This window comes from Plectropomus leopardus, chromosome 10, assembly GCF_008729295.1.
Source record: "Plectropomus leopardus isolate mb chromosome 10, YSFRI_Pleo_2.0, whole genome shotgun sequence".
NCBI lineage: Eukaryota > Metazoa > Chordata > Actinopteri > Perciformes > Serranidae > Plectropomus > Plectropomus leopardus.
In genome coordinates, this window is record NC_056472.1 from 33251550 (window position 1) to 33277990 (window position 26441).

At 43.2% G+C, this 26441-nt stretch overlaps 1 protein-coding gene across 1 annotated transcript; it reads left to right on the top strand.

The window, feature by feature from the left end:
* Positions 1-418: 418 nt before the first annotated feature.
* LOC121949466 (norrin cystine knot growth factor NDP) lies at positions 419-24623 on the top strand. The gene is made up of 3 exons (XM_042495159.1): positions 419-481; positions 17458-17914; positions 23430-24623. Exons 2-3 carry the CDS (start codon positions 17717-17719, stop codon positions 23652-23654), a joined length of 423 nt encoding a protein of 140 aa, XP_042351093.1. The 5' UTR covers positions 419-481; positions 17458-17716; the 3' UTR covers positions 23655-24623.
* Positions 24624-26441: the final 1818 nt, after the last annotated feature.

The window sequence follows — 26441 nt, forward strand, 5'->3', positions numbered from 1 at the left end:
ACTGGCTGCAGCTTTTGGTCAGCTCTCTCCTGATGGGGCGAGCAGAGACGTCCAGGGCTGGAATTCCCATTTGCCGCTGTGGAGCGTGTCGGTGCGTCAGCTGGTGCGAGAGAGAGGGAGAGAGAAAGGGAGAGAGAGAGAAAGGGCGTATGATATACGATTGCTGTGTCACGATCCACATGTGACGAGCGTCCTCACAGGCAGAGCATCCAGGCTGCTCCCTCGTTTTCTGGTGGTTTCCCTGTTCGAGGAGAAGTGAGAGAGTGTGACTGTGGGACAGACGAGAGAGAGGGGGAGAGAGGGGAGGTGAGAGAGACAGAGGGAGGAGAGAAGAGTGCTCAGACAATCGTGTGTGAGAGAGAGGTAGAAACAGGAGGAGAGAGGAGCTGGCTGGGGAACAATAGTTGAACAACAAATCCAGCGTTGCGTGCAGGATCTCTGCGTCTCTGGATATCTCCGCTGTCTCTCTGCTGCTCTGAAGGTAAGACAACCAACGCGTCCAGCTACAGGCGGACGCTGTCTTCCTTTTGTTTGACACACAGTATGCAGAGGATGTTCTATTCTCTCGCCAGAGAAGTCTGAACTGCTCCATGGCTGGATGAGATAATGTGTTGCATTTTTTCGTTTATACATTTTTTTTTTTTTTTTTTCCATTTTTTCCGTGCATGATACACGGCCGCGCTCCTGCAGACTCCGACTTAAACTTCTGCTCACTTTTCCTGCGCTGCACACCCTCCTCTCAGGTGCACATTCCTGTTTTTATTGCAGGTATTTTCTGCTCCGCATGTGTCCAGAAACCACAAGTGGTTGTGATTAGGAAGCAGTGTGACATGATGTGTAATAGGAGGAAACATGTTTGTGTTGGCGCCGGTCGATTCGCTAATCAGGCACTGACAGAGGCTGGAAGGACAGAGGAGTTTCTCGGGCAGTGATACTCAACTCATGGCCCCTGGACCAAATCCAGCCCCCGATAGGGTGCCGGGTGCCCCCCAACCGTTTTCTAATTCACAGTAAAAATGAAGTGATTCACTCTGGGAATTGTTTTTTTGTACTTTTAGTCTCCATAAAGTGCCAAAGAGCATAAAACAGCATCAAAATAGAGCTTGTTGGTCCAAAAAAGTGCCAGAGGAGGATCCCCCACACCCCCGACAGAGGTCCTAAGCTAAGACCCTAATGTCCTAAAATGCTATAAATGTCCTGAAATTCTAGAAAGATCCTAAAATCATAGCAATGTTCAAAAAATCCTAAAAATGTCCTAAAATCCTGAAATTTTCAAAAATCCTAAAAAATGTCCTAGAATCCATTGAATAACCTGAAATGGTAGAAATGTCCTAAAATCCTACAGACTTCCTAAAATCTTATAAATGTCCTAAAATCCTACAAATGTCGTACATGTATGGGGCTGCTGCGACTGGCCCCCTGGCCCCTGTCTTTTTGCAGAAGTGGCCCCCAAACAAAGCAGGTGGAGTCTCTGCAGTTGAGTGTGTGTGCCGGAGCGTGAGGTTAAACCGGGGTGTGAATAATTTTGGGATCTGGATGGATATGTGTTTTTCAGGTGCGTGCGTTTATGTCTGAGAGTGCGTGATTGACTTGGCCGGGTGCGTTGGACCCCGAGGCTGCTGGCTCACGCTGGAAGGAGACGATGACAGATATAATAGACTCTGTGGTAGGTAGGAGGAGGAGGAGGAGACCAGCTACCACTTCCATCGAGCGGGAGAGGGAGAGGCGTGTGAGAAAGAGAGAGGGAGAAGGTGTTTAAATGAAAAATGAGGTGACTACAAAAGACCGGGGGGATAATGCGAGCCGGGGAGAGAGGGAAGTGGGAGGAAAAACGTCTGAGAAAGAGACGGAAACCGTGAACCCTTCGCGGGACAGGCGGTGCTGGAGGAGGACACGACAAATAGGAGAAACAGAATGAAACTGAGATGTGTGAGAGGGGAGAAAAAAGGAGGAAGGAGGGCTGGAGGATGTGAGAGTGACAGAGAGTCTGACACGAGACCGAGAAAAAGAGATGGAGACGGAGATGCAAACATCCCTCCAGACGTCCCTCTGAACACAGTGACACCAGACGAAAAACAGTCTGTCCAGTCGGTGTGTGACTGAGTCCGCATCCTAAAACTACAGCTCACCTTTGGACAGTGGGCGGATGTACATTTACTCAAGTACTTCATGCTACTTTTGCTCTGCACTACATCCCAGAGGGAAATATTGTCCTTTTCCACTTAAAAATGAAACGAACAAACACTTAATACAAGTCCAGCTGCAGTGAGTAGTTAAATAATGGATTTATTGATTGTCAGAAAACTAATTGGCAACTATTTTGATAAACATTTAAGTCATTTTATATATTATATTTTTTTGATCGTTTTGAGATTTCGATTGTTTTTCTGTTTTTTTTTTTAAATATATATATTATTCTCTAATAATGTAGATGGTTGGCGGTATTTTACCTATTTCTCTATTTTTTTTAAAAAAAAAAAAAAAAGTAATTTTAAGTTTTGAGTTTTACTAGTGTTTTTTTGTGTCTTTTTATAATTTGGAGCTTGGAGCTTTTTTAAGGTATTTTGTTTTTTTAAATGGTTTTTCTATTGTTCTATCATTTTGAGACTTGGGGTGTTATTTATTGCAAATTTTTCTATTTTTACTAATTTTTAGGGGTTTTTTTTGGTATTGGGTGTAATTAGAAAAACTGGGTTTTTTAATTTCTCTTCATTGGGTACATTTACTTATAATACTTTAAGTACTTTTTCCTGATTATACTTACTTTTACTTGAGTAACATTTTCAATGCAGGACTTCTACCTTTAACAGAGTAATTTCACAGTGTGGTAACAGTACTTTTACTTAAGTAGAGGAACTGAATACTTCTGTCTTTTAGACTGTTTAGAGAGGAGGAAGGCGAGGAAGAGGAGTAGGAGGTGTGTTTGAAACATCGCACACTCGGCCAGGTGCAGAGAGACAGCAATGCTCTGGCAGAGCAGCGCACGGTCGGGTTCATGTCTCATGTTTCATATTCTCACACATGCAAACACACACACACACACACACACACACACACACACACACACACACAGGGGCCCATTGTGAGTGTATTTATTTGGACGGCGCTGAAGCTTCGATAGGCAGTTCACAATGTCTCACCGCCGCAGGAATGTGCTTCTGACAAATGGATGCTCCGCACGAACCGCGGGCCATCGAGAAGATCCTGCCAGACGAGCATGTGACAGATCTCTGCTGCCCCGGAGAAACCCGGTCCAACGTGATAAAACAAACACGCCTACGACTCCTGCGCTCGCTCCTTCTGGAGAGCGCCTGGGGCCCGCAGCTGAATGGAGGATTGATCTAGTTTCATGGTTGTAGCCTGCAGCTCGCAGCGCTCTTTCTCTCTGATGAGGATGGAGGGAGCAGATGAGGAGGATTTAGTATTTGAAAAACAATAATAATAGAATAAAAACTGAAGAAATGCCCCCAATGGTTTCTTTTTAGGGAAATAAAATTGCCAAAATGTTTTGTTCAAAAATTGCCAGAAAAAAAGGCCCAGATATTTTTTTAAAAGATTTTTTTTAGTTTCTTTTTAATTGCAAAAAGTTTTTAAAGAAAAAAAATGTTGTAAAATAAATAAAAAATACCAAAATGTTTTCTTAAAAAATCACCAATAATAATAATAATACAACAGGGAAAAAAACTAAATCTTTTTTTTTAACTGAAAATAAATTGCCAAAATGTTTTGTTAAAAAAATCGCCACAAATAAAAAAAAAAAAAAAAGGCCAAAATGCTTTATTAAAAAATCACCCAAAACTAAATCTAACAAATTGCAAAAAAAAAAAAAAGTAAAAATCTAAAAAATACAACTTGTGGGCAGGCATGTTTCAAAGAAGATAAAAATGCCCAAATCACAAAAAATAATAAAATTATATTTTAAAAAAAGATAAATAAAAAACAAACAGAAATAAAACCCGATGTTTTCTGATAATGGAAGAAAAAATTGTTATAAAACAAACACGCCTACGACTCCTGCGCTCGCTTCTTCTCGAGAGCGCCTCTGGCCCGCAGCTGAATGGAGGATTGATCTGGTTTCGTGGTTGTAGCCTGCAGCTCGCGGCGCTCTTTCTCTCTGATGAGGATGGAGGGAGCAGAGGAGGATTTTTAGTATTTGAGGTGCATGTGTGTGTGTTGACCCAGGACTTGTGTTTGTTTTTTTAGTTTTTTGTTGCGGTGCACTTGTCAGAAAGAAAGGAGAATATTCACACATATATGTCCTCTGTCTTCCCTCTGCGTCTCTGCAGCGTTTCTGAGAAGCAGAAATTGTAAAGCTAACACGAGCTGAGCTGCGGCTCACGCGGCCGCCCGTCATTGGCTGCTCGGCACCCTCAAATCCTCACTGTTTGTCTTATCTTTACTGGGGGGGATATATTTAGTGAGGAGCTTAGCTTTTAGGAGGCTGGCGCGTGGGGAGGGTAAGAGTGCGTGCATGTGTGTGTGTGTGTGTGTGTGTGTGTGTGTGTGTGTGTGTGTGTGTGTGTGTGTGTGTGTGTGTGTGTGTGTGTGTGTGAGGAAAGAGTACGAGTGTGTGTGTGTGTGTGTGTGTGTGAGTGTGAGAGAGAGAGAGAGGAAAGAGTAGGTTTGTGTGTGTGTGTGTGTGTGTGTGTGTGTGTGTTTCAGGAGCTGGCGTCAGTAGACAGTGGAAGAGCTTGGCACTCTGCATGCCAAACTGTGTGTGTGGCTGGAGGACAGGTCTGTGGGTCTGCCCCCCCCCCCCCCCCCCCCCCCCCCCCCCACACACACACACACACACACGACCCTCCTCGCTGCAGGCAGGAATCTGCCCTTTAGTTTATTAAAAGCTGGTGAAACAATGGAGGGAGGTGAGGGTGAGGAGGGGGTGAGCGCGGCGAAGCACTCGAGCAAATCAAAAAGGAGCGTGATGATGTCGTTAGAAAGAGAGGGAGGGGGAGAGATAGTCATGATGTCATGATGCAGGATTCGTACGGTCATAAAATACCTGGAAAAGTCACGGGATTTCCAGGCCTAAGTTTTGGATTTTGTGTCACAAACCTGTGTACTAACACATGATGTATTGAAGGGCTGCTGGAAAACTTAACTATAATCTCTCTTTTTACAGTTTCTGGCTGTAATAAATGGTGTCATTCTTCATTATTTTTTAAGAGAAGAGTTATCTCCTAAAAATCACTGAAAATTTTCAAAGAAAAAAATGAATTTTTTTTTTTTTTTAATTGCCAAAAGTTTTCAAAGACAAAAAAAATTCTAAGAAAAAAATAACATGCCCTCAGGCCCATGAGTTTGTAAGGCATATCTTCTTTAAAAAAAAATTCAGTAAAATAAATAAAGAAATCACCAAAACATTTTCTTTAAAAATCGACCAAACTAATAATACAAAAAAAACTCCCAAATGTTTTTATTTCAAAGGAAAACCAGTTGCCAAAATTTTTTTTTTCAAAATTCACCAGAAATGAGGAAAAGCATAAAGTTTTGTTCAACTTTTTTTTTTTTTAATTGCCATAATTTTTAAAGAAAACAAAATGGGCAAAGTTTTTTTAAAGAATGCCTTGGGCCCATGGGTTTGAAAGGCATTCTTTCTTTAAGAATATGCAGTTAAATAATTTTTTAGAAATAAATAAAAATCAACCCGTGGGCAGGCATGTTTCAAAGAAGAAAAAAATGCCAAAATATTTACTTGAAAAATTGCCCAAAAAGTAATACAGTTTTCAAAAAAAGAGAAAAAACCCCACCCAAATGTTTTCTTTAAAAATTGCCAAAATTAAACAAAATTTAAAAAACAAAATAATTTCCTGGGAAAAAACTGCAGTAAAGTAAATAAAAAATACAACCTGTGGGTAGGCAAGAAAAAATTTAAATATTTTCTGTAAAAAGTCACCAAATTAATAAAATAAAGTTTAAAAAAAAGAAAAAACACCCCAATGTTTTCTTTTAAAGCAAAAAAAAAAGTGCCCAAATTGCCTCAAAGTCATGTAAATTTATTAGTAAAAATGTGCATGAGCCCTGATCATGGTTAAAAAATGACAGTTTACCTGCCATTTCTGCCTAATCCCCCCTCCTCTGGTGTCCTTTGATGCACCTGTTCTGCGTGCGTGGCAGCGAGGGCTCTATAACCGCCCGCCGCCGCAGACAGACCCGTCTCTGGACAGCAGCTGTGTACTCAGCTGCCGGCTGGCTGTGGCGATAACGCAGAGGACCCTCTGAAGATGCGGCTTCTCGCCTCGGCCCGTTTGATATCACACAGCAGCCACATTTAAAGCCGCAGCAGCATTCAGCCGCTGTGCTCTGTGTGTGTGTGTGTGTGTGTGTGTGTGTGTGAGAACAAAAAGCCATCAGTGAGGTGGGCAGGGGATATTTATACATGCACCCCGCTGCTCAGAACAAAACGTGGCGGCGGAGACGAAATATTCTGTTCTACACAACATATGGCTGCAACAGTTGGGAGGCTTCATGCTGTTACTTTTCTTTAACAGATTTTTAGATAATGTCATATTTCATTTTTACCTCCTGAACAAAAGTCTTCATGATGACTCTCAGAGCTTTTGGGCGAAGCTGCAGTGGATCAGTGGCTTTTCATCACTGAGGAGAGAAGACTTTTGGGCTGCCACTCGTATTTATTACCATTATTATCTTAAATTATCTCAATGTTATTTGTCTTTACCATTGTACATATTAATCTTCATATTCTAACTAAAGCTGCCAAATAATTATAGTGAAGTGAAAAAACAATATTTCCCTCAGAACTCTGAAATACTTAAAGTACATATACCATTACTGTGTGAATGTGTGTGTGTGTGTGTGTGTGTGTGTGTGTGTGTGTGTGTGTGTGTCTGTGTGTGAGAGTCTCCTCAGACATCACAGTATCTGCTCTCCTTCGGCTCGGCCTCGGCGTCTCCTGCTGCCCGGGTCTAAAGCTGTAAAGCAGAGGGATTGTGGTATGTAAGGAGGGATCGTGTTGTGGTTCTGTGGTTTGGCTCCTCGGATCTTCTGACTGGATCTTTGTGCAGATACCGGGCTTCTTAAACGATGTGCCCCGCGGCGATGCTGCCGCAGCTGTATCTACAAAAATGAATTTACAAAATTTCATTTGCCCCATGACACACGATACGTCTTAATAAGCAGTAAATGCACATTTGGAGATATGTGGGTCTCCGCACTTAATATGTGTAATACATGCTGTTTAATACTTTTCTCTGCCTGTGGGCCCCCAGCTTTGACTCTGATTAGTTTTTGAGTAGCAGGAATCCCACATTGGTCAGTTGGAGTTTGGAGAGGAAAAGAGAATTTAAATTTTTTGGTTTGTGTTTGTACAAAATTATTTAAGTTACAAATCTGGTTTTCTTGCTGACGTGGTCGCGCTGTAGTAATCGCAGACCTTTTAAACCTGAGCAAATTGTCTTTATTTCTTTCAAAAACATGGAAAGAAGACAATGTGCAAGAAGAAATGACCCCCAAAAAAGCACAAAGTAGTTTAAAAAAAAAGAAAAGAACAGAAAATGGGAAAAAAGCAACGAAAACCACCATAAAATTAACAAAAAGAAAATGAAAAAAAAACAACTCAAAAAACTGTTGGTGAAAAAAATAATCAGCCAAAAATAATTAAACAAATAAGTTAGCAAGAAATTAGTAATAAAAAAAATGACCTGAAAATTAGAAAAAAGTACAAGAAATGACCCAGAAAGTTACAAGAAGAAAAAAAAGCAAAACAAACAAAATGAAAAAAAAAGTTACTCGTTGGAGAAAGTGCTAAAATAACAAAACTAATACATTTACGTACTATTAATAAATATATATCTTTATTACCTAATTTTAAATGTATAATTATAAAAAAAAAACATAATTATATTTTTCAGCTAATTTTCTAACTAAATTGTCGCAGTTTGCGATTAATGCCAAGTGGCTGATTGCCTTTTACTACGTTTTTGAGAGAAATCAAAATTATTTGCTCAAATTTCAAAGGTTTAAATACCTGTGAAAGGTGTTTGAAGGACGCACAAGAAAACTGATGTTGATCCAGGTTTCAAAGGGTTAAGAGCCAGGAGGGTCTTGTTTGTTTGTGAAGCCTTTCTCAAAAATGAAGTGTGTAAAATTTAAGGGGCTTTTGTGGCGTCTAGCTGTGATTTGCAGATTGTAACCATCTAAAACTTCACCCGCCGCGAATTCCTTCAGTTATCATCATTCAGGAGGTTTTTATTGGGAGCTGAATTTTCCACAGAGGTCTCTTCAAAACAACAAAAAAAAACAGATTAAAACAGCTATAAAACACGAATAAAGCTGTTTCACGAAACAAATGAATAAATCTTCGACATGGTTTGGAAACTCGGGGACGGGCTGCTCGCCCACATGATCGCTTTCTTCTCATAAGTTAGTGTGAGTCCACCTTTTTCTGATCCAGACGTTCAGGAGGTTTTTATCGTGAGCCGAATTATCCACGGAGGTCTCTTCCTCTCCAAAACAAACAAACCTGGTGATTCAGATCGATCAAAAACAGAGCAAAGGTGTTTCATCTTATAATCCATGTTTTTCTGATGGAGTTTGGCATGCCGCTGCAGGGGCGAATCCAACACATGTGGAGTCGCCTTTTTTCCTCCGATAACGAATAAGGTTTTCCACATGAAGCTGAATCATCCGCAGAGTTCGCTTCCTCTCCAAAACAAACAGATCTGGTGATTTAAACCGCTAGAAACACTGAATAAAGCACTCTCACGTTACAAAAAGCGTAACTCCAGCGCTGCTCTCGGCACTTTGGCTTCTTACTACAGCGGCAGATGCAAAAAGGCGAATGGACGTATCGGGAGTTTGGTTTGTTCGTTCGTTCTGGGCTTCTGTGTCCCCTCTCTAAATTCAGGGTTTCTTCGTGGGTACAGGCAGAGGCATCCGTGAGTTATTTTTTCCTCAACAGCAGTTTGTGACTCGCAGGGTGGATAGTTGATCTGTCGATCTGTTCAGAGCTGATCAGGTCAGTTTTAGCTCCAGCCCTGGTTGAATCTTGCCTTTACTGGTTCAGGTTCTTGATTTTTTTATGTCTTTTCTGAGGTTGTGATTGCTAATATCTGTATGCTTCAGCACAGCAGAGCCCACGGTCAGACTGCTCCACCTTTTGTTTTTGGGCTCCTTTTTTCACCTTATTCCACTCTATCGGCCTAGATTTTATTTTCTTCCCAATTGACCTCTGACATTACATGATGGACCAGTCCACTTGAAGCATTGGGGGGGTGTCACAATGGCCGGTACCACTGCACCTTCCTTATATAGGTAGATTTTTTTGCATTTTTGGGGCCGTGTACCCCTAATCAGTTGGGCTGTCCCAGCATCAAATGAGCTTCAGCCAGCAGTTCTTTCTTTCTGTTGTTTTTCCCTACAGTTTTCTTTTTGAACATCGCTGGTGACGACCTTGCAGCCCACAAGGTGGGTCGGCCCATCTGGCATTTGTCAGACCTGCCAGTTTGAGCCTGGACGAGCTGTCTCTCCCCTCCTGTCTCGCTGGACCAGAATATCTCTTTTCCCACTTCAGGCAGCAACAGTGAAGCCACTGTTCAGTTTTCCCTCTGAACACGCACTGATGTCACTGATGTCAGGGCTGCGGCTTTACGATGAAAGAACCTAAAGGGTTAACTGTGACCTCACTGGCTTTCTCGTCCCCTTGAGTCAAATGTATCTGAACGTCTTCTGACAGAGATAAGGTGGCCTCGCTTTCTCCAAAAATTCCTCTCCTGGTGAAATGGAAAATGTGAGTTTCAGTGTGGAGTTTTACTGGATGGAGCCTGCAGGTTTTTCTACAGCCGTCATCAGGTCCGCCTGTTTACTTTAATCGAGCTGAAATTTCACGGCTGATTCAGACTGAACGTCTTGTTGTGTTTTATGGAGCTCTGCTGCCAACATGGCGGCTCTTTGTGATGAACACACCGAGGACCCAAAGTGACGAGCAGCGTTTTGATCCAGCACTCCTCCCAAACTTCCTCACCGTGGAGCAGAGCTGGGGGGGCACCGGAGGGGGGCAGGAGAGCGGGGCTGCATTTTAAAAGAGGGGGGATTGTTTTTGTCTTTATATCAGAATAAAAATCTCAGTTTGAGTGGATGATGGTCGATTCCAAACGATGATCAGGATCAGGGCAGACGAGGATCGAAGTGGTTTCATACATATCATGCCAACGTTACATAGCATATAATCCGACTTTGTCAGGGGTGGAGGGGATGGTGGATGGCATGTAACCTTAATGAGACGCCTGCTGAATTGCAGACCACTTTAAAGACCAACAAACGACAGAAGTGGCTATGTCTCCTGGTCCTTACAGCATCAGAACGTCGGTGTTTCTTTGGGACCCACGGCTACATTTCCAGCGGCTTTTCAGCCCCCAAATGTGGGTGTTATTTAGGGGCCCACGTCTGTGTTTCTAGTAATTTTTTTGTCCCCAATGGTGGGGTTTGTCACTTTGATTCCAGCCACTTTTCAGCACTCGAACGTGGGTGTGTTTCCAGCTGCTTTTTAGCGTTCAAACACTGGTATTTTTAGGGACCTGTGACTGTTTTTGTAGCAGCTTCTAAGCCCTTAATCGGAGGTGTTTTTAGTGACCCGTGGCTGTTTTTAACAGAGGTACAGTGCCATGAGAAGTGGTTGTTTTTGACAGAGATGTTGCTGTGTTTCCAGCGGGGATTCTGTGTTACTGAAACACAAAGCTCGATACCAACATCTTCCTGCCAGGAGCATCCAGCTGCTATAAATCTGAGTCCGGGGCAGGTGTGGGTGAGATGGGGGACCCTGCCCCAAGCCTCCTGACCTTGTTTCCTCAGTCTTCAATACAGACAGGCAGGGAGGCGTCACACACACACACACACACACACACACACACAAACACACACACACACAGATCAGCGCTCACAGTGCAGTAATGAACTCACTCACACAGATAATATCTTCATATATTATCCTAAAAGCCGGCGTTATCTGAGCCAGCTGCCATTCATGTATTGATATCAGCAGCTTTCAGAGCGTCAGCGTGAGTCTCCAGAGGAGACAGTAATGATGAGGTGTAGTCACCTTGTACCGGGGGGAGTCCCTGTTTGCATAGCAATGCATTTGGAGCGCGGCCGCCTCGGCTGGCTGCAGAACAGGCCGACGGCAATCAATAGAAAATCATCTCTTTGCTCCACATAAAAAGGTAATATGGCGGGAATGTCTGGCTCGCTCAATAATTGTTAATCAGAGAGGACAGAGCTGGCCGAGGACCGTATCTGGCTTGTGGTGGTATTTACTAGCTGGATCACGCCTGTCATTATCTTTGTTTGCTTTGCTCCATCGCAGGGCCAGGACCTGTTGTCTGTTTAACGAAAACACATGTTGTAGTGGGGGATTTGTGATTTACGAGGAAACGCTGAGGATGTTTTTTCTCGTGTGACCATAAATACAGTTACTTTTTCATGTTTGATCTGAATTGATTCAACATGTTTTCACTTTGTTAAACCCTTTCAGAGCTCAGAGGGCGCTGCAGTCACACGTTGTCTGTTCCTTCATGCAAAGCCGGATTACCATCTGGGGAACTGACACTGAGCCCAAGACAAAAATTACAAAATTCACTCTGTGTGCAGAGCTGAAAGGCAGTTAGTACCCTGAAGTACAATATCAGTGAACGCAGGTACCTGAGGTAACCCCCGGTAACATGGACGGTCAGTGTTCACAGCGTTTCCTTGACTTCATCCGTGTTTTTAAACTTCTATTTTTTAAATTCTTTGCAAAAGTAGAACAGTTCCTTTTTTACTATAAAGCCATGTTTGGTAGCGCAAGAAAGTCTTTGTCCTTAAATCCTAGAAATGTCATAAAGTCCGAGAATGTCCTCAAATTCTTGAAATGTGTGAAAAATACAGAAATATCACAAAATCCTAAAGTTGTACAAAAATCCTAAAAAACAACCCAAAAGCCTAGAAAAAGCCTAAAATCCGAGACACATCCTAAAGTTGCAGAAATGTCCCAAAATCCCTGGCCTCCTGTCATTTTGCGAGTTGAGTATCGCTGCACTGAAGAAACAAAACTGTTGTTCTCATGTGTGGGGTCTCTCACGTTTTCAACATTTGTCAGGATTGGAATTTTTTTTTAAATCTGAGCAAGCTGTAACCTTTTGGCTCACCCACTGATGGGTAGGGTACAGTTAATTTTTCCTGTTTTTTTCTAAGTGCAGCTATCTGGTGTCCCTGAAAGCGTGAACGTGCAAAGTTGAAGGCCATAAGATACGAAACAATAAGCCGAAAGAAGCTCGCCATAAAGACGAGGGAAGCGGCAGAGTCCAGTAATCCTCTAATTTCGTCCTTATGAACGACCCCTTTCTGCCGTTTGATCAGTTGTCATTACAAAATCACTGATCGTTGCAGCTTTAAGACAATTCTTGCAGTATTAGTTGACCTTTTGGCGCTGTGTCATAGATGAGCTCTGTGCAAAAATCTTGTTTTAATTACTTTGGTTTATAAAGTGCTCACGTGGTGCATATTCCCAATTAGAGCCGTGTACCACAGACTAAACTAATCTGGGGTCAATTAGTATTTTTCCATCATAGAGTACTGGCTGTTCTCTTGGAATATAATGAAGTTTCCATGTGTGGTCCGCCGTATGAACTGTACTTAATGGGAACTTAAGCTCAGTTCAGACCAAAGATTCTCGACCAGACGAGTTGAAACATGCAACTGCTTGCAGTGTGCCGGTCTGCTGGTTCACATCAGCGCGACTGGAAGAGACGGTGCATCATCTCTGTGCAACAATTCTCTCTGTTGCTGTTCTGATTTCCGGCTTTTCAGGATTATTTTGTGGCTGAATATTATTTTTAACTTCTTAAAATATGAATGAGGTTATTGATAGTGAGAAACTCCCTGCAGCTGCATATGTAGTACCATGAAACATAATCAAAACGAGCATCAGATGGACTGTATTGATAATAAAAATACCACAATCATATGAATAACCGTCGCCAATAATTAGTCAATGAGTGTGTGTGTGTCGTGCACACAAACAGCGAGCAGCAGCAGCAATCCACCGTCCGACACCAGCACTCTGTGAGGACAGAAACAGGGCTCGGCGGGGACAGAGCACCTGCTGCAGTAGTCATATAATGTGACTTTTGTGGTGATTTTTTTTTTTTTAAGATTTTTTTGGGGCATTTTTGCCTTAATTAAACAGGACAGAAGATCAATTGCATGAAAGGGGGAGAAAGAGAGGGGACGACATGCAACAAAGTGCAGCGAGCCAGAATCAAACCCGCAGCAGCTGCGGAGATTTATGGAGCGCCTGTTTATCCACTGAGCCACTCGACGCCCCTGTTTGCAGTGATTTCGGTGTTAGATGGTGAAGCTAAAAGGCACCGTTCATCAAACATGGTAAAAAATGTTCACAGCCCTAATGGGTCCCCACAGCTGTTTTTTGCCCTGGTGCCTCAGTGTGGCGCTGCTTAGGCGAACATGTAATTATCTTGTAAAAAAACTGAAGCCAACACCTACATGTGTCTTCACTCAGGCTCCATCCTGAATGACTCGTAATGCCTGAGACGGGCGCACTAATGATGCAGATATTGATACTGGGAGCAGAGATGGGGATAACAGTCGCGGCTGTAGCGCTCGGCCAGGTCCGGCTGGCAGGCCTGGAGGTGCTGATGGGTGCTGGCTGTATGAGGCAGCCTGCTGCTCCGAGTAGACCGGGACCGTCTCCTCTGTAAACCCTGCAGCACATGTTTGACGTGCCAGCAAAACATCTCGGGGAGTATTTATTTTAACAGGCCAAATGATACTTCGATTTCTCTCAGGAGGAATGTTAAGGTTAAATGATTCCCCTTTGAAAGAAAAACACGGAGATGGAGCGGGAGGAGGGGAGGCGTATAAAGGTTTTGAGAGAACTTGATGCATCCTGTGATTCGGTTCAAATGAGGAAATCAGTGCAGAGTCGTGCAGTGATGAAGATGGATGCTAGAGAGGGAGCTTTGATCAAACGCAGTATTTTGTTCATTTCCTCTGCTTTGACGCTGCCAAACACTCCTGCCCAGGAGTGCAGCTACTGCCACATCAGCTCGGAGCCCACGGCCACTGACATCACATTATGTTCATGCACAGGTGCTAGGGCTAGGCGATACAACGACAACGATATCAATCACAAAATAGCAAAATAACCAAATGCAGTGAACAACTTTGGCTGTAGAACAGCTGAGTGTTTGACAGCCACAGTGCTGAAACAGACATCTGCAGAGGTGAAAGTGACTTCTTTAGACTCTACAGACGACTTTGTGTTAATTTCAGCTTTAATCAGACTTTGGATGAATTATTTAGAAACACCAGGACGCATCGCTCCGTGTCTCATCCAGCCGCTCGCGCTGAGCTCTCATTATTATTACCAGGGGCAGATGTAATGTTTTGGAGGCCTGGGGCCACAAGCACTTGAGCTTCTTTTCAGCCTTTCTCTAACTGTGAATGTCGGCAGGCTGTCGGCAGCTATAGGAGAAGTAGGCCGACTCAAAAGTTTTTAATTCCTGAGTAAAATGATTAATAGCACAGAAGTTTGACAGAAGTTGAAGTCAGAGTCCTGCAGTCAGGAGAGGTTGGCCTATTATCAGCACAATTCAATTTACCTGAAGTTTGTTTTAAGATGTAGCTTTTAATTTTTATATAATGTCCAGCGCGTAGACATGTCCAATAGCCCGCTCCAGCATGTCCTTATGAAATCTTCATATCTCACTAAGGAGTCTAAGGGAACCTTTAAGCTTGACAGAAATAGTGATTTGATGCTCAATATTGGGTGGGACATGGCTATTAATTGAAGTTTTATGGTATTTAAATTTTAGGTCATGTGTGTACATTTGGGGCAAAAATGGTCCCTTTCTGTTCAGATGAGCTTCATTACAACAAAGATCAGTGCTGATTGCCTCACACAGTTACAGTGGAGTCATCGGGGTCTTAGGACAGTTGGTGGGAACTAAAGAGAATAATAAATCCAGAGCACTGTTTCTTTCTGTCTCGTTTAAAATCTTTGCTTGAGGTTTTGAGGAATGCCTCTGCCTGTAGCTCGCCGTCTGAAAGTTTCAGTTTTCTTTTTCTCACTGCTGTTGTTCTACTTACTTTGTTCTTGGAACAAGTGTCACATGGATTTTAAAATCAGAAGTATAAAAAGGCAAAATTGCATATAGCTGCAAATCTTTATGGCTGTGTTTGCACTGAAATATCATCAGCGCGGTATCTTTTGTGAATTCAGCCTTGAGACGGGGCAGAGTGGACGTATCTAATCTGTAAGTCATGGTGCTTTCCAGTCTGTGAATTCACCCGTTTATGTCACTTACATAAAAGTAAATGACCAAAAAATGTCAGCTAGGTTTACATGATCTGATATTTCCTGCTCACTCCAAATGGCATTGAAACACTAACTCTGAAAAGCTCATATTTTTCCTTGAAGAAAATAAAAGTTAATACCTACATTGGCAATGGATTGGCAGATGATTTATAGTGTTTTCCACAGTTCAAAATGTAATATTTGGAAGCTGCTGCTTGTGCTGTAAATGCTAAAGTGACGTCCTGTTTAAACTGATGTTTCTTTTGACTGAACTTTACTACAAATGTTACTAATGTCTCTTTCTTTGTATTTTAATGGTGCAACCAGAGTTAGTCAACTGTCAAATTAGTGTATAAACTCTTCAGTTGCACTTTAACCTTTTAAAACTGGGCTTGACTTAAGTTTTCTGCATTCAGATGCTTTTCACAGGCTATTTAACCCTTAAAAACCTGAGGAAATTGGTTTGCTTTCTTTCTAAAACATAGGTGAGAAAGGCAATGACCAACTTGTCAAGAAATGTCCCCACATATTGATAGAAATTAGGGAAAGGTGACAAGAAGATTACCAAAAACAAGTTTTAAAAAGAGGGGAAGATTATTAGAAAGTTATCCCAAAAAAATAAAAGATGTAAAATAAATACATGTATATTATATTTAAGGCTTTTAGAACATTTTCTTTTTTTTATTTTTATTTATTTATCATTGATATTATTATTATTATTATTGCTTATTTTCAGGTAGTTTTCTTGTAACTTTTTTTGCCATTTTTTGCTCATTTTTGGGCCATGTTTTGTTAAGCTGCTCATTATTATGAGTGAAATTATGAGTGCAAATAATTAATATACCCCAGACTTTTACAGACATTACTCGTTAAAAACTCTTGAACACATATTTCTATGAAGAGTGGCTCAATAGTAATAAGAAAATCAAATAAATCTTGAACCTTAGACCTCGATCATTAAGCTCTGTTCTCTCGAGCCTTCGTGTTCACTCACCTCCACCTAATTGACAACACATTGCCTGTTAGCAGACCTGCCTCAGCCAGCACCGAGCTCCCTCCGAACACAAACCCTATTGTCAGGAGCACAATAAAACTATGACGGTGGAAAAAGAAAGAGAAAAAACATAAATACATGTGAAAGTCTGCTGCGGGACTGGCAGAGGGTTCAGGAGACGGCTTGTTGGGAGAGCGATTAGTTTTAATGAAAAAGTCACTGGTGGGGAGAGAAAGGGGCCTGGCTGCAGGCTGTTTGTGCTGCATGGCTTAAGTTTCTGCTCTGTAATTAAAGCACCCGGACTTCTGTGTCTACGTGTGTGTGTGTGTGTGTGTGTGTGTGTGTGTGTGTGTGTGTGTGTGTGCGCGCAGTGTGTGGGTGTACAGAGGAGAGCACTGAACACAGGAGACAAAGTGGGCAGCCAGGTTTAGAGACATAATCATCAAACAGTCAGTCACCCAAAAACAGCAAAAATGTCTGTGAGAATCTGTCTGGAGCTCCATCCACACACACACACACACACACACACACACACACACACACACACACACACACACAGATGGGGGGGGGGGGGGCAAGTGTGAGTAAAACATACTGTCTGCAGCAGGGACACTCATCCTGCTTTGCCTGGGGACCAAACAAATGACGGGAGGCCAGAGGCCAGTCACAGTGGCCCCATACGTGTTTCTAAAATTTAAGGACGTTTCGAGGATTTTAGGATGTTTGAGGTTTTTAGGATGTGTCTAGGATTTTAAGATATTTATAGGATTTTAGGACATTTGTGGGACTTTCTAGGATTTTAGGATGTTTCTAGTATTTTATGACATTAGCGTCTCAGCTGTGTCCTCTGTCGGGGGTGTGGGAGATCCTCCTCTGGACCTTTTTTTTTTTTTATCAACAAGCTCTATTTTGATGCTGTTTTATGTCTCTGACACCTTATGAAGACTAAAAGTACAAAAACAATTCCTGGTGTGGATCACTTTATTTTTATTGTGAATTAGAAAATGGTTGGGGGGCCACCCGGCACCCTGTCAGTGGCCATATTTAGCCCGCAGGCCGTAAGTTGAGTATCACTGGCCCACACAAACACAGTGTTGTTTCTGTATCAGTCCATGTCTCTGCTGATGTCCTCCTGTTTGTCTCCTCCTTCCAGACTGTGGTGGATCCAGACGGCGGGGAATGGAGCGGCCCGACAGAGCAACCCTCCCACTACCTTTCTCCCTGCAGCGCGCTGACCTTAGACCTCCGCTGTACTAGCAGGAACAAGACAGAGACAAAGACGTCCCTCCTATTTTGGACTCTGAAGTACATCTTGGATGAGAGACAAAAAGAACCGTGAGAACGAGAAATAAAAGGAAACAGAGACAACGTGGACATCCCGTGAGGATCGAGAGCCTCGGGGTGGTCCCATCATGAAACCTGCGGGCCCCCCCTCCGGCCTGCTGCTGGTGCTGATGTGCTGCCCCCTGCTGGGCCTCGTCCAGTCCGCCAGCAGCAACAAGGCCAGCGATAACGCACACCCGCACCTGGGGGACTCGGACCCAGAGCGCTGCATGAGGCACCACTTTGTGGAGACCATCACACACCCGATTTATAAGTGCAACTCCAAGGTAAGGCAGAAACACACACACACACACACACACACACACACACACACACACACACACACACTGTAAGTCAGGGATCACACACACACACACACACACACACACACACACACACACACACACACACACTGTAAGTCAGGGATACTCAAATTGCTTCTGCAAAAATCACAGCAGGCCAGGGGCCAGTCGCAGCATTGTGGGACGTTTATAGGATTTTAGTACATTTCTGAAATTTTAGTACATTACTTGGATTTTACAATATTTCCAGGATTTTTCTAAGACTTTGGGATATTTCTAGGATTGTAGGACATTTCTGGGATTTTTGGAGATTTCTTAGATTTGAGGACATTTTAGGAAGTTTCTTGGATTTTAGTATGTTTTGTAGACTCTAATAGGATTTTTGGTTGTTTCTAGGATTTTAGGACGTTAGGTGCTTAGCTGGGACCTCTGTGCGGGGATCCTTTTATTTTCATTGTGAATTAGAAAATGGTTGGGAGGCCACCCTATTAGGGGCCAGATTTGGCTCGTGGTCCATGAGTCGAGTATCACTGCTGTAAGCCAATCTGCCTCATTAACAAGTTGTTTAAGGTAACAGGTCCGCTCCACCTGACAAATGAATCCATTTGTTACAAATACCAGTGAAACCATTTGTTCCAAAGCAAGCCTCGGAGAAGGAAACAAAACCCCAGAGCACCGGCCAAAAAAAATCCTCCAACACTAACTTCATTTATCTCAGACACATTTTTCTCTTTCTACTAGTATTACTCTTGTTGCCCCTTAAAAGGCTCCTCCATTTGGCCAGATCAGTGTCTCTTTCTACGGCGGCCAACAAGGGCAAACACACTCCAACGGGCCAAAATATCTCAATTAGGAGGAGAGGGCCGCAGCTTCAGAAACGATGCCAATTTAAAGACAAGAAATCAAATAGAAACCTTCTGCAAATGAAAAGAAGCCAAAGCAAATATATTAACAGCAAAGAAGATGAAAATATAGAAATGAGCCATCAGAGCAGAGCCGTGTACACGGCGCTGCAGCAGAGGAGCGTGTGTGTGTGTTGGTTGTTGTGGTGCGTGATGTCCAGCGTCGGGGACAGGCCGGAGGACAGGTAAACAGCAGAAAGCAACATGGACAGAAGTCTGTGAAAACTCTGCGAGGTTACTTCTCTTCATCTTCATCTTCATCCTTTTCAAACTAGTGATGGCGGATTCATGCAAAAAACGTCCTTCAAATTTCAAGAAATGAGTTAAAGGAAACAAGAAAATGCAAAAGAAATTTGTTTTTTCAAGTGGAATAAAAAAAAAAAAACACAAGGGAAAATTGCCCAGTAAAGTAATAATGGTTTAAAATTATGTTACATAATTTAAAAAAAAACAACATTTTTTTGTCCATTTTTCAGCGCTTTTGTGGGTGATTTTCTTGTTTGTTTTTGGTTTTACTTTTCCTTCTTTCTTTTTTTAAATTTATTTTATTCGGTGATTTCCTTGTAACTTTTTACTAATTCCTTCCTTTTTTTGGCCGATATCGTCTTAAGTTGCTCATTGCCTGCTCCCCAAGTTTTTGAAAAAAAATCAAAACAATTTCCCCAAGTTTTTAAAGGGTTATTTTTTTTATTTTGGCTTTCCGCAGCACGTTTTTTTCAATTTCCTGCACGTTTCCGTAACTGTATTTGTTTTGGATTTTCGTATGTGTCTTTGAATTGGCGTCATCTCCGAGCTTTTGAGCGAGCGTTTCTCCGGATGGAAATGTTTTGGGCCGTTGTAGCGCGTTTGCCCTTGACGGCCGTCGTATATTTCTTTCCTTCTGTCTCTTTATCTTCACGTCTCTGACGAGTCACGCTTCGTTTCTCTGTTAGTGTGTGTGTGTGTGTGTGTGTGTGTGTGTGTGTGTGTGTGTGTGTGTGTGTGTGGGGTGCTGGACATGGGCCACGCTGCAGACATATTCTGCACCTCAGCTGGGACTTTTTTGGCTGAAGTGGACGTCTCTCTGTCAGCCCGCTCTCTCCTGCCTCTGCCAGCGACTAAAGAGAGAGCGATGAGCTGAGAGAAAAAGAAAAGTGGACAGTTACATGATATGAAGGCGTGGTGCATCATTCTGTGTCTCACTCTGAAGACAACTCAGAGACACCCACTTCATGTAAAGAGACTGATGATCCTCCGAATCGCGCCAAACATGTCAACACTATTGTGGAAAAATAAGCCGTCAATTTTCACCCCGTCCCTTTTGCTGCACAGTTGTTCAGCTAGCGTGAGTGATCAGTTCTTTGGTCTTTTTTTAATATTCTGGCTCTGAGTGCATCGAGCAGGTGGCCAAACCGCAGCTCGGCCCGGGGAAGGCAGGGCCGAGCACTCGCAGCATGAGTCGGGCTTTCTATTACAGCACACAGAGAGCTGACGGGACGCCTGGCTGAGCGACCGTTTGACACCTCAGTGAGTCAGTCCACACAGAAACCACCTGCACCACGACCTGCCCTCTGTGTGTGTGTGTGTGTGTGTGTGTGTGTGTGTGTGTGTGTGCGTGTGTGTGTGTGTGTGTTGCAGGCCGACAGATTATCAGCCTGGCCGATTACAGGGGCCGATATTTTTCGGATTATCTTTATTGGCGTTTTATTTCAATGATGCCGATAGAATTAATGAATGAAACAGTGTGCTTCTGTGGCTCCGCTGCAGCTGTGTATCTCCCTTTGGTCTTTATTTTTAGAAATCCTCTTCACGCCAAACCTTGTTTTTTATGAGTAAGTTCTGGAGGCTCTTCAGTTTCAGTTAAAAAAAAAAGTTTCGTTAACAATAACTTCCAGGTAGAAAACTCCTACGTCACGCATTAGCTTACACATAATTGATTGTCTTTAAACATTTGCTAAAGACATTTAAACAAAGTTTTGTGTTGGAGTTTGTCATATTCCAAAATTCAAAATATTGACAGATTTTGATTTTTATTATAAATACATATCGGTTCCAAATATTATTATGTTATCTGTCTCATTAATGACTAATAATCACTATCAGCCCTGAAAAACCATAATCGGTCGACCCCTAATATGAGTTATTCTTTCAGTGCACGTTTCGTGTTTTTATCCTAAAGATTTTTATAAACAAGCTCAATTTTGTGCCTTTTTATGCACAAAAGCAGAGATACTTAACTTACAGCCCCAACAAAAGCACATGGCAACTAACACCGGGACGTAAACACACACACACACGCTGGCACGAATGGTAATATGTAAAAAAAAAACATCCCATGCAGACGGGGAGCGATCACCAGACTCCCAACAGAAAGTCCGGGGTTTGTTGGATCCCTCCATCGCCCCTCCTGCCCGCCCTATTGGGACGTTTGAGCTCCTTATAACGTTGTTACTTAAAACGTTTCAACCTGATGCCGTCTAGAGGCGTATCATGCAGACGTGACAGGTTCTTTCTGGCCGTGTTGCATGATCTGTCTGCATATCATGCTGCTGCAGCAGTCTGGTGGCACGTTATAACACCGCAGATGGCCACATTTTCAGCTGACGCTGTCCAGAGGAGTATTATACAGCCCTGAAAGGTGGCTTTTGGTGTCGGGATCTTATGCCGATATCACTGTAAAAGCGGCCTTATTTGTTTGTTTATACTCACCGCTCTGTGTTTAAACGTTTATGCACAGGTGCGTAGTGTTCCTCCACGGTGTGTCATTACAAAGTTACTCCGCCTACTACTGGCCTGGCACGCGTACTACAGCGTTATCGGTTGTTTCTGTGGATCGATGTTCACGAGGATTGTTTGTACAGTGTTATCACATGAACGCTAAACATGGCCTAACGCTGGCTTACATGAGGAAGTGAACGAGCAGCAGCCGCTGTGTCATATTTTTAATCCAGCTGGTCATGAATGAACGCAGGAGTAAAGGTGCCGACGAGGAGGAGCAGAGGGAGGAACTGTCGCTGTTTGACAGCCTGATCCTCAGCTCGGACAAAGACAAATGGTCTTAAAGTGGCGACAACACTGTGTGTGTGTGTGTGTGTGTGTGTGTGTGTGTGTGTGTGTGTGTGTGTGTGTGTGTGTGTGTGTGTGTGTGTGTGTGTCTCACCCTGCCACAGCCCCAGACAGGCTTTTGTCAAAGTGGGTACACGGGTGGCGACACGCAGCAGCTGACAGAAGGACATGACACAGGAGTCTGTTTAGGGAGGCGACAGGAATGTGGTGACCCACAGAGGAATGCCAGGCGGACGGTCACAACGCTAATCAGGCCGCTGCTCTGTGTGTGCGTGCATGTGTGTGTGTGGGAGTGTGTGTGCGTGCATGTGTGTGTGTGGGAGTGTGTGTGTGTGGGAGTGTGTGTGTGCATGCATGTGTGTGACTGATCAGACTTGGTACCTTGGTTTTTGTGTTAAGATATTTTTCCGTGTATATCGGATGAGAAAAGTGGACTTTGAGCGCCGCTGTGACCCTGAGCTCTGAGCGGCAGCCGGTGGAGGAGTGTGTGACTCGTCTCGTCGTTATCGCTCAGTTTGCAGGTGCAAGGCCGAGGCCGGGAGACACTTTTAGACCAGACTCGCACCGATAGCCGCAGACACCAGGGTTCATACGAGGTGCTTGAGGTGCTTGAAGTGCTTGAATTTGATACTCAGAAATTTAAAGGGATACTTCGCCGAACTTCAACCAGCTTTCGGACCAACCCGGTCTCACTCCGAAGTCGTCACGTGGTGACGGTCGATCAGTGACCTTCCACGAAAACCTTTAACATTCTAGATGTCCTTGCAGGTCGATCAATGACGTTCCAGTTTCAGAGTGAGAACGGGTTTGGTAACCACGTAATATAAGAAGCACAAGCGCGCTCATAGAGTGGGTGCTGACTTTAGTGCGGGATCAGGAGTTTGTGTGTGTGTGTGTGTGTGTGTGTGTGTGTGTTTTCTACACGTTACCATGTGCCTCTTTTGCTTAAACCTAACCATCCGTGACTTTGGTGTCCAATCCCGACCATTGAGACGATCCAAGCTGCACAGACTTCAGGACCTCGCTGCGTCATCCCACCACGTACATTTGTCGAAATCACGGTAGCGGCATCCGGGAACGTCGTCGTGTGACGTGGAAGGTCACTGACTGAACATCACCAAGTGACGAATGTGGAGTGTGAATGTGTTTTTCTAACAAAACAATGTTGTCAGTCAAATCATGCAAAAACAGTTTTCTTACTTTCATTATTTATGTTTTTTTGTTTGTTTGTTTTAGAGCACAATAAGTAAACGTGAAGAACTCCACTGCAAAGCGACAACACGTGAACGTTTGGGATGATTCAATCTCACCTGTATTAATCCCACAAGGGGGAGTTAGTTTAGAGCAGCATGTTAACAAACACACACGGCAGCATTCACGATATACGATCAGAAAACAGTGAACACGGTAAAATATAAACCTCCCCACATACAGGTCTGACCACCTGAGGGGTCAAAGATTCTGAATGGCGATGAGAACGCGTTGGTACGAACTCTTACTCCCCGTGTGAATGACCCGTCTGTCTTTTCTTTAACTGCGTGTTTTTGTTCCAGATGGTGTTGCTGGCGCGCTGCGAGGGCCACTGCAGCCACACGACCCGCTCAGACCCCCTCATCTCCTTCAGCTCGGTGCTCAAACAGCCCTTCAAGAGCACCTGCTCCTGCTGCCGGCCGCACACCTCCAAGCTGAAGGCGGTGAGGCTGCGCTGCGCCGGCGGGACTCGCATCACGGCCACTTACAGATACATCCTCGCCTGCAACTGCGAGGAGTGCAGCTGAGTGCGGAGCAGCAACCCTCCCAGACCCTCAAGACTCAGAAGAACCCAGGATCCTCTTGGCTTCGGGCCTCGCTCTTCAGCTATCCAGAGCGTTTTTTGTTGATTATTGGATCCGGAAATTACCCCGAAGGACGGCGGCTCAAGATGTTGTTGTCTTGGGAGTGATAGTTTGGAGCGATCGTACCACCCTCACGCAGACCTTAAAACTGACCCGCGGCCTCTGGGACTCACACTCAGCATACTATACCCTCTCCATTATGTGCATCCAATCAGCGCAAGAGCATATTTCTGCAGCGCACGAGGTCAGACGCCACAAACTGCCGCTCCCATGGGCCACTTGGAGACCCTCCTCGCCGCGGAGCCGCGCTGCGCTCATTACAGGCCTCCGTGATTCATAACACACATGCTCACAAACCGCAGTATGAGAGCTCATTACAGATATCTGCAGCAGCTTTCCGCCAGCTCCATAAAAACCCGGCCGCGCATGTGACAACAAAACAACACGCCTCGTTAAAAGCGCAGGATGAGGCTGGATGAGAGCGAGCGAGGGGGGCCACGTGAGCCCGGACATGTGGCGGACCTATAGAGGAGCACCTGCGCCGCCTCTTATTTACCCAATAACATTTTACACACAACCCGCAGACTTTCATCTGGCTGTGTAAAACATGAGCGACGCTGACAGCGGAGCTCATCAGGCGAACGATAAAAGAGCGGCAGCAGACGTGTAAGAGGAGCTCAGAGGGTGAAAGAGGAGCGGGGATGAAGGTTGGGCCAGCGTCTGGGTGGTCGTGCAGACCGTCAGCAGACTTTCAGTGTTTAAATGTAATCTATTTGGATCTTTGGGATGTTCCTGTTATTGAAACTGTAGCTGCAGAGTTTATGAAACCGCTGCTTTCGCCTGTCGTGTATCGTTACTAATGAAATGTTCAGTGTTTTGACCCGCAGAAAACGTTCCTGTCGCTCTGCATACGCCTGTAAAGTCTGCACACGCCTGTAAAGTCTGCACACGTCTGTAAAGTCTGCACACGCCTGTAAAGTCTGCACACGTCTGTAAAGTCTGCACACGCCTGTAAAGTCTGCACACGCCTGTAAAGTCTGCACACGTCTGTAAAGTCTGCACACGTCTGTAAAGTCTGCATACGTCTGTAAAGTCTGCACACGTCTGTAAAGTCTGCATACGTTTGTCACATAATGAAATCCACAACGTTAACATGTGTGTGTGTGTGTGTGTGTGTGTGTGCGCCGGGCTCGTCTAACACGTCATTGGCCGTCAGTGCTTGTGGTCAGTTTATCTGAATTAAAAAAATGAACAACAGTCACGTTGTACCGGTTGTGGTTTCTTCTATCATAAAATCTCCAATTTTATAACACCACAAAAGTTTTAGTGCATACATTTAAAAATTGTAGCTAACCTATGAAAAGTTTAATGGAAGCAAAAAAAGGCCATAATTTGGATTTTATAAGCTGAAATTTTTTATTTATTTATTTATTTATTTTTATTTAACCAATGCTGGATATTTATGACGAAGGATTAGGAACATGTTTAAGAAAAAAAAGTTCGATTTTGATTAATACATAATATCACAAGAGAAAAAAAGTCTTACATACATACAATACAACACATTTACGAGAATAAAGTCATAGTATTGTGAGATTAAACTCTAAATTTTCTAGAAAGAACTTGAAATATTATGAAATTAAAATTGCACATTTATGAGAAAAAAAAAATATTATGAGCTTAAACTTATAATTTCATGAGAAAGAAAGCCACATATTGAGACTGGAAAGTTGTGTAATATGGGAAGATTCACCCATCTTTGATAATTTAAAAATAATAATTTAAAAATATAATAATTTACACTTTTTATCCAATATATTCAACATTGTATCTCATAATTTTGACATTTCATCCTTCTGATCATTAATCCTACTTTTTCACTTTTTATAGCCTGAGCACATTCATTTGATTTATTAAAAAAAACATGCACTGGCAAGAGATGTCCCACAAATTGCAAGAAATTATTATATTTAGAAAATTACGTATAAAAATCTACTATATTGATGATGTATGAACTGAGTTTAAAATAATCATAATTATATATTTTTATTTTTTTAAAACAGAATTATTACAGTTTTTCAGAATACTTTAAGGCAGTTTCGCTTGTTTTTTCCTCTCTAATTTATTTTACTTTTTTACTAATTTCCTCCTTATTTCAGCCTGATTCTTACCATTATTCTCACCCAGCCTGTTTATTTACCTGCACAATAACTCTCCTGTCATGACTTGCAGTAACCTCTGTTGTTTCCACATTTACCATCACCTGACTGCCCCGCCCCGCCCGCCGACCTGCTCACCTGCTCACCTGCTCACCTGCCCACCTGACCCCCCGCTCACCTGTCTCCACTTCGCCCGTTTTCCCTGCAGCACATATGTACCGGCTCTTTTCCACCTGATTCTCGTCAGATCGTTTTGTGTGTTTCTGCATCCATCTGCCCCGTCTCAAGGTCTGAATCACAAAAAATATTGTCCTCATGATGTTACAGTAAAAACATGCCTATAAAGTTTTCCGCTGAGTATAATTTACCTTTTTTTTTATTCTGATCGCAGAAAAAAACAGAAAAGCTGCAGCTCAGAGCCACAAAGGTGCAGAGACATTCCTCAAAACGACAAATGACGGAGAGAAACTGTGTTTGAGATTTAGCCATCGAGGGGAGAGTGTGAGTTGGTTGTGAGTTACGGAGTGAACAAGAGTCTCTGTTTCTGATCCAGTCAGCACTTATTTTAGTG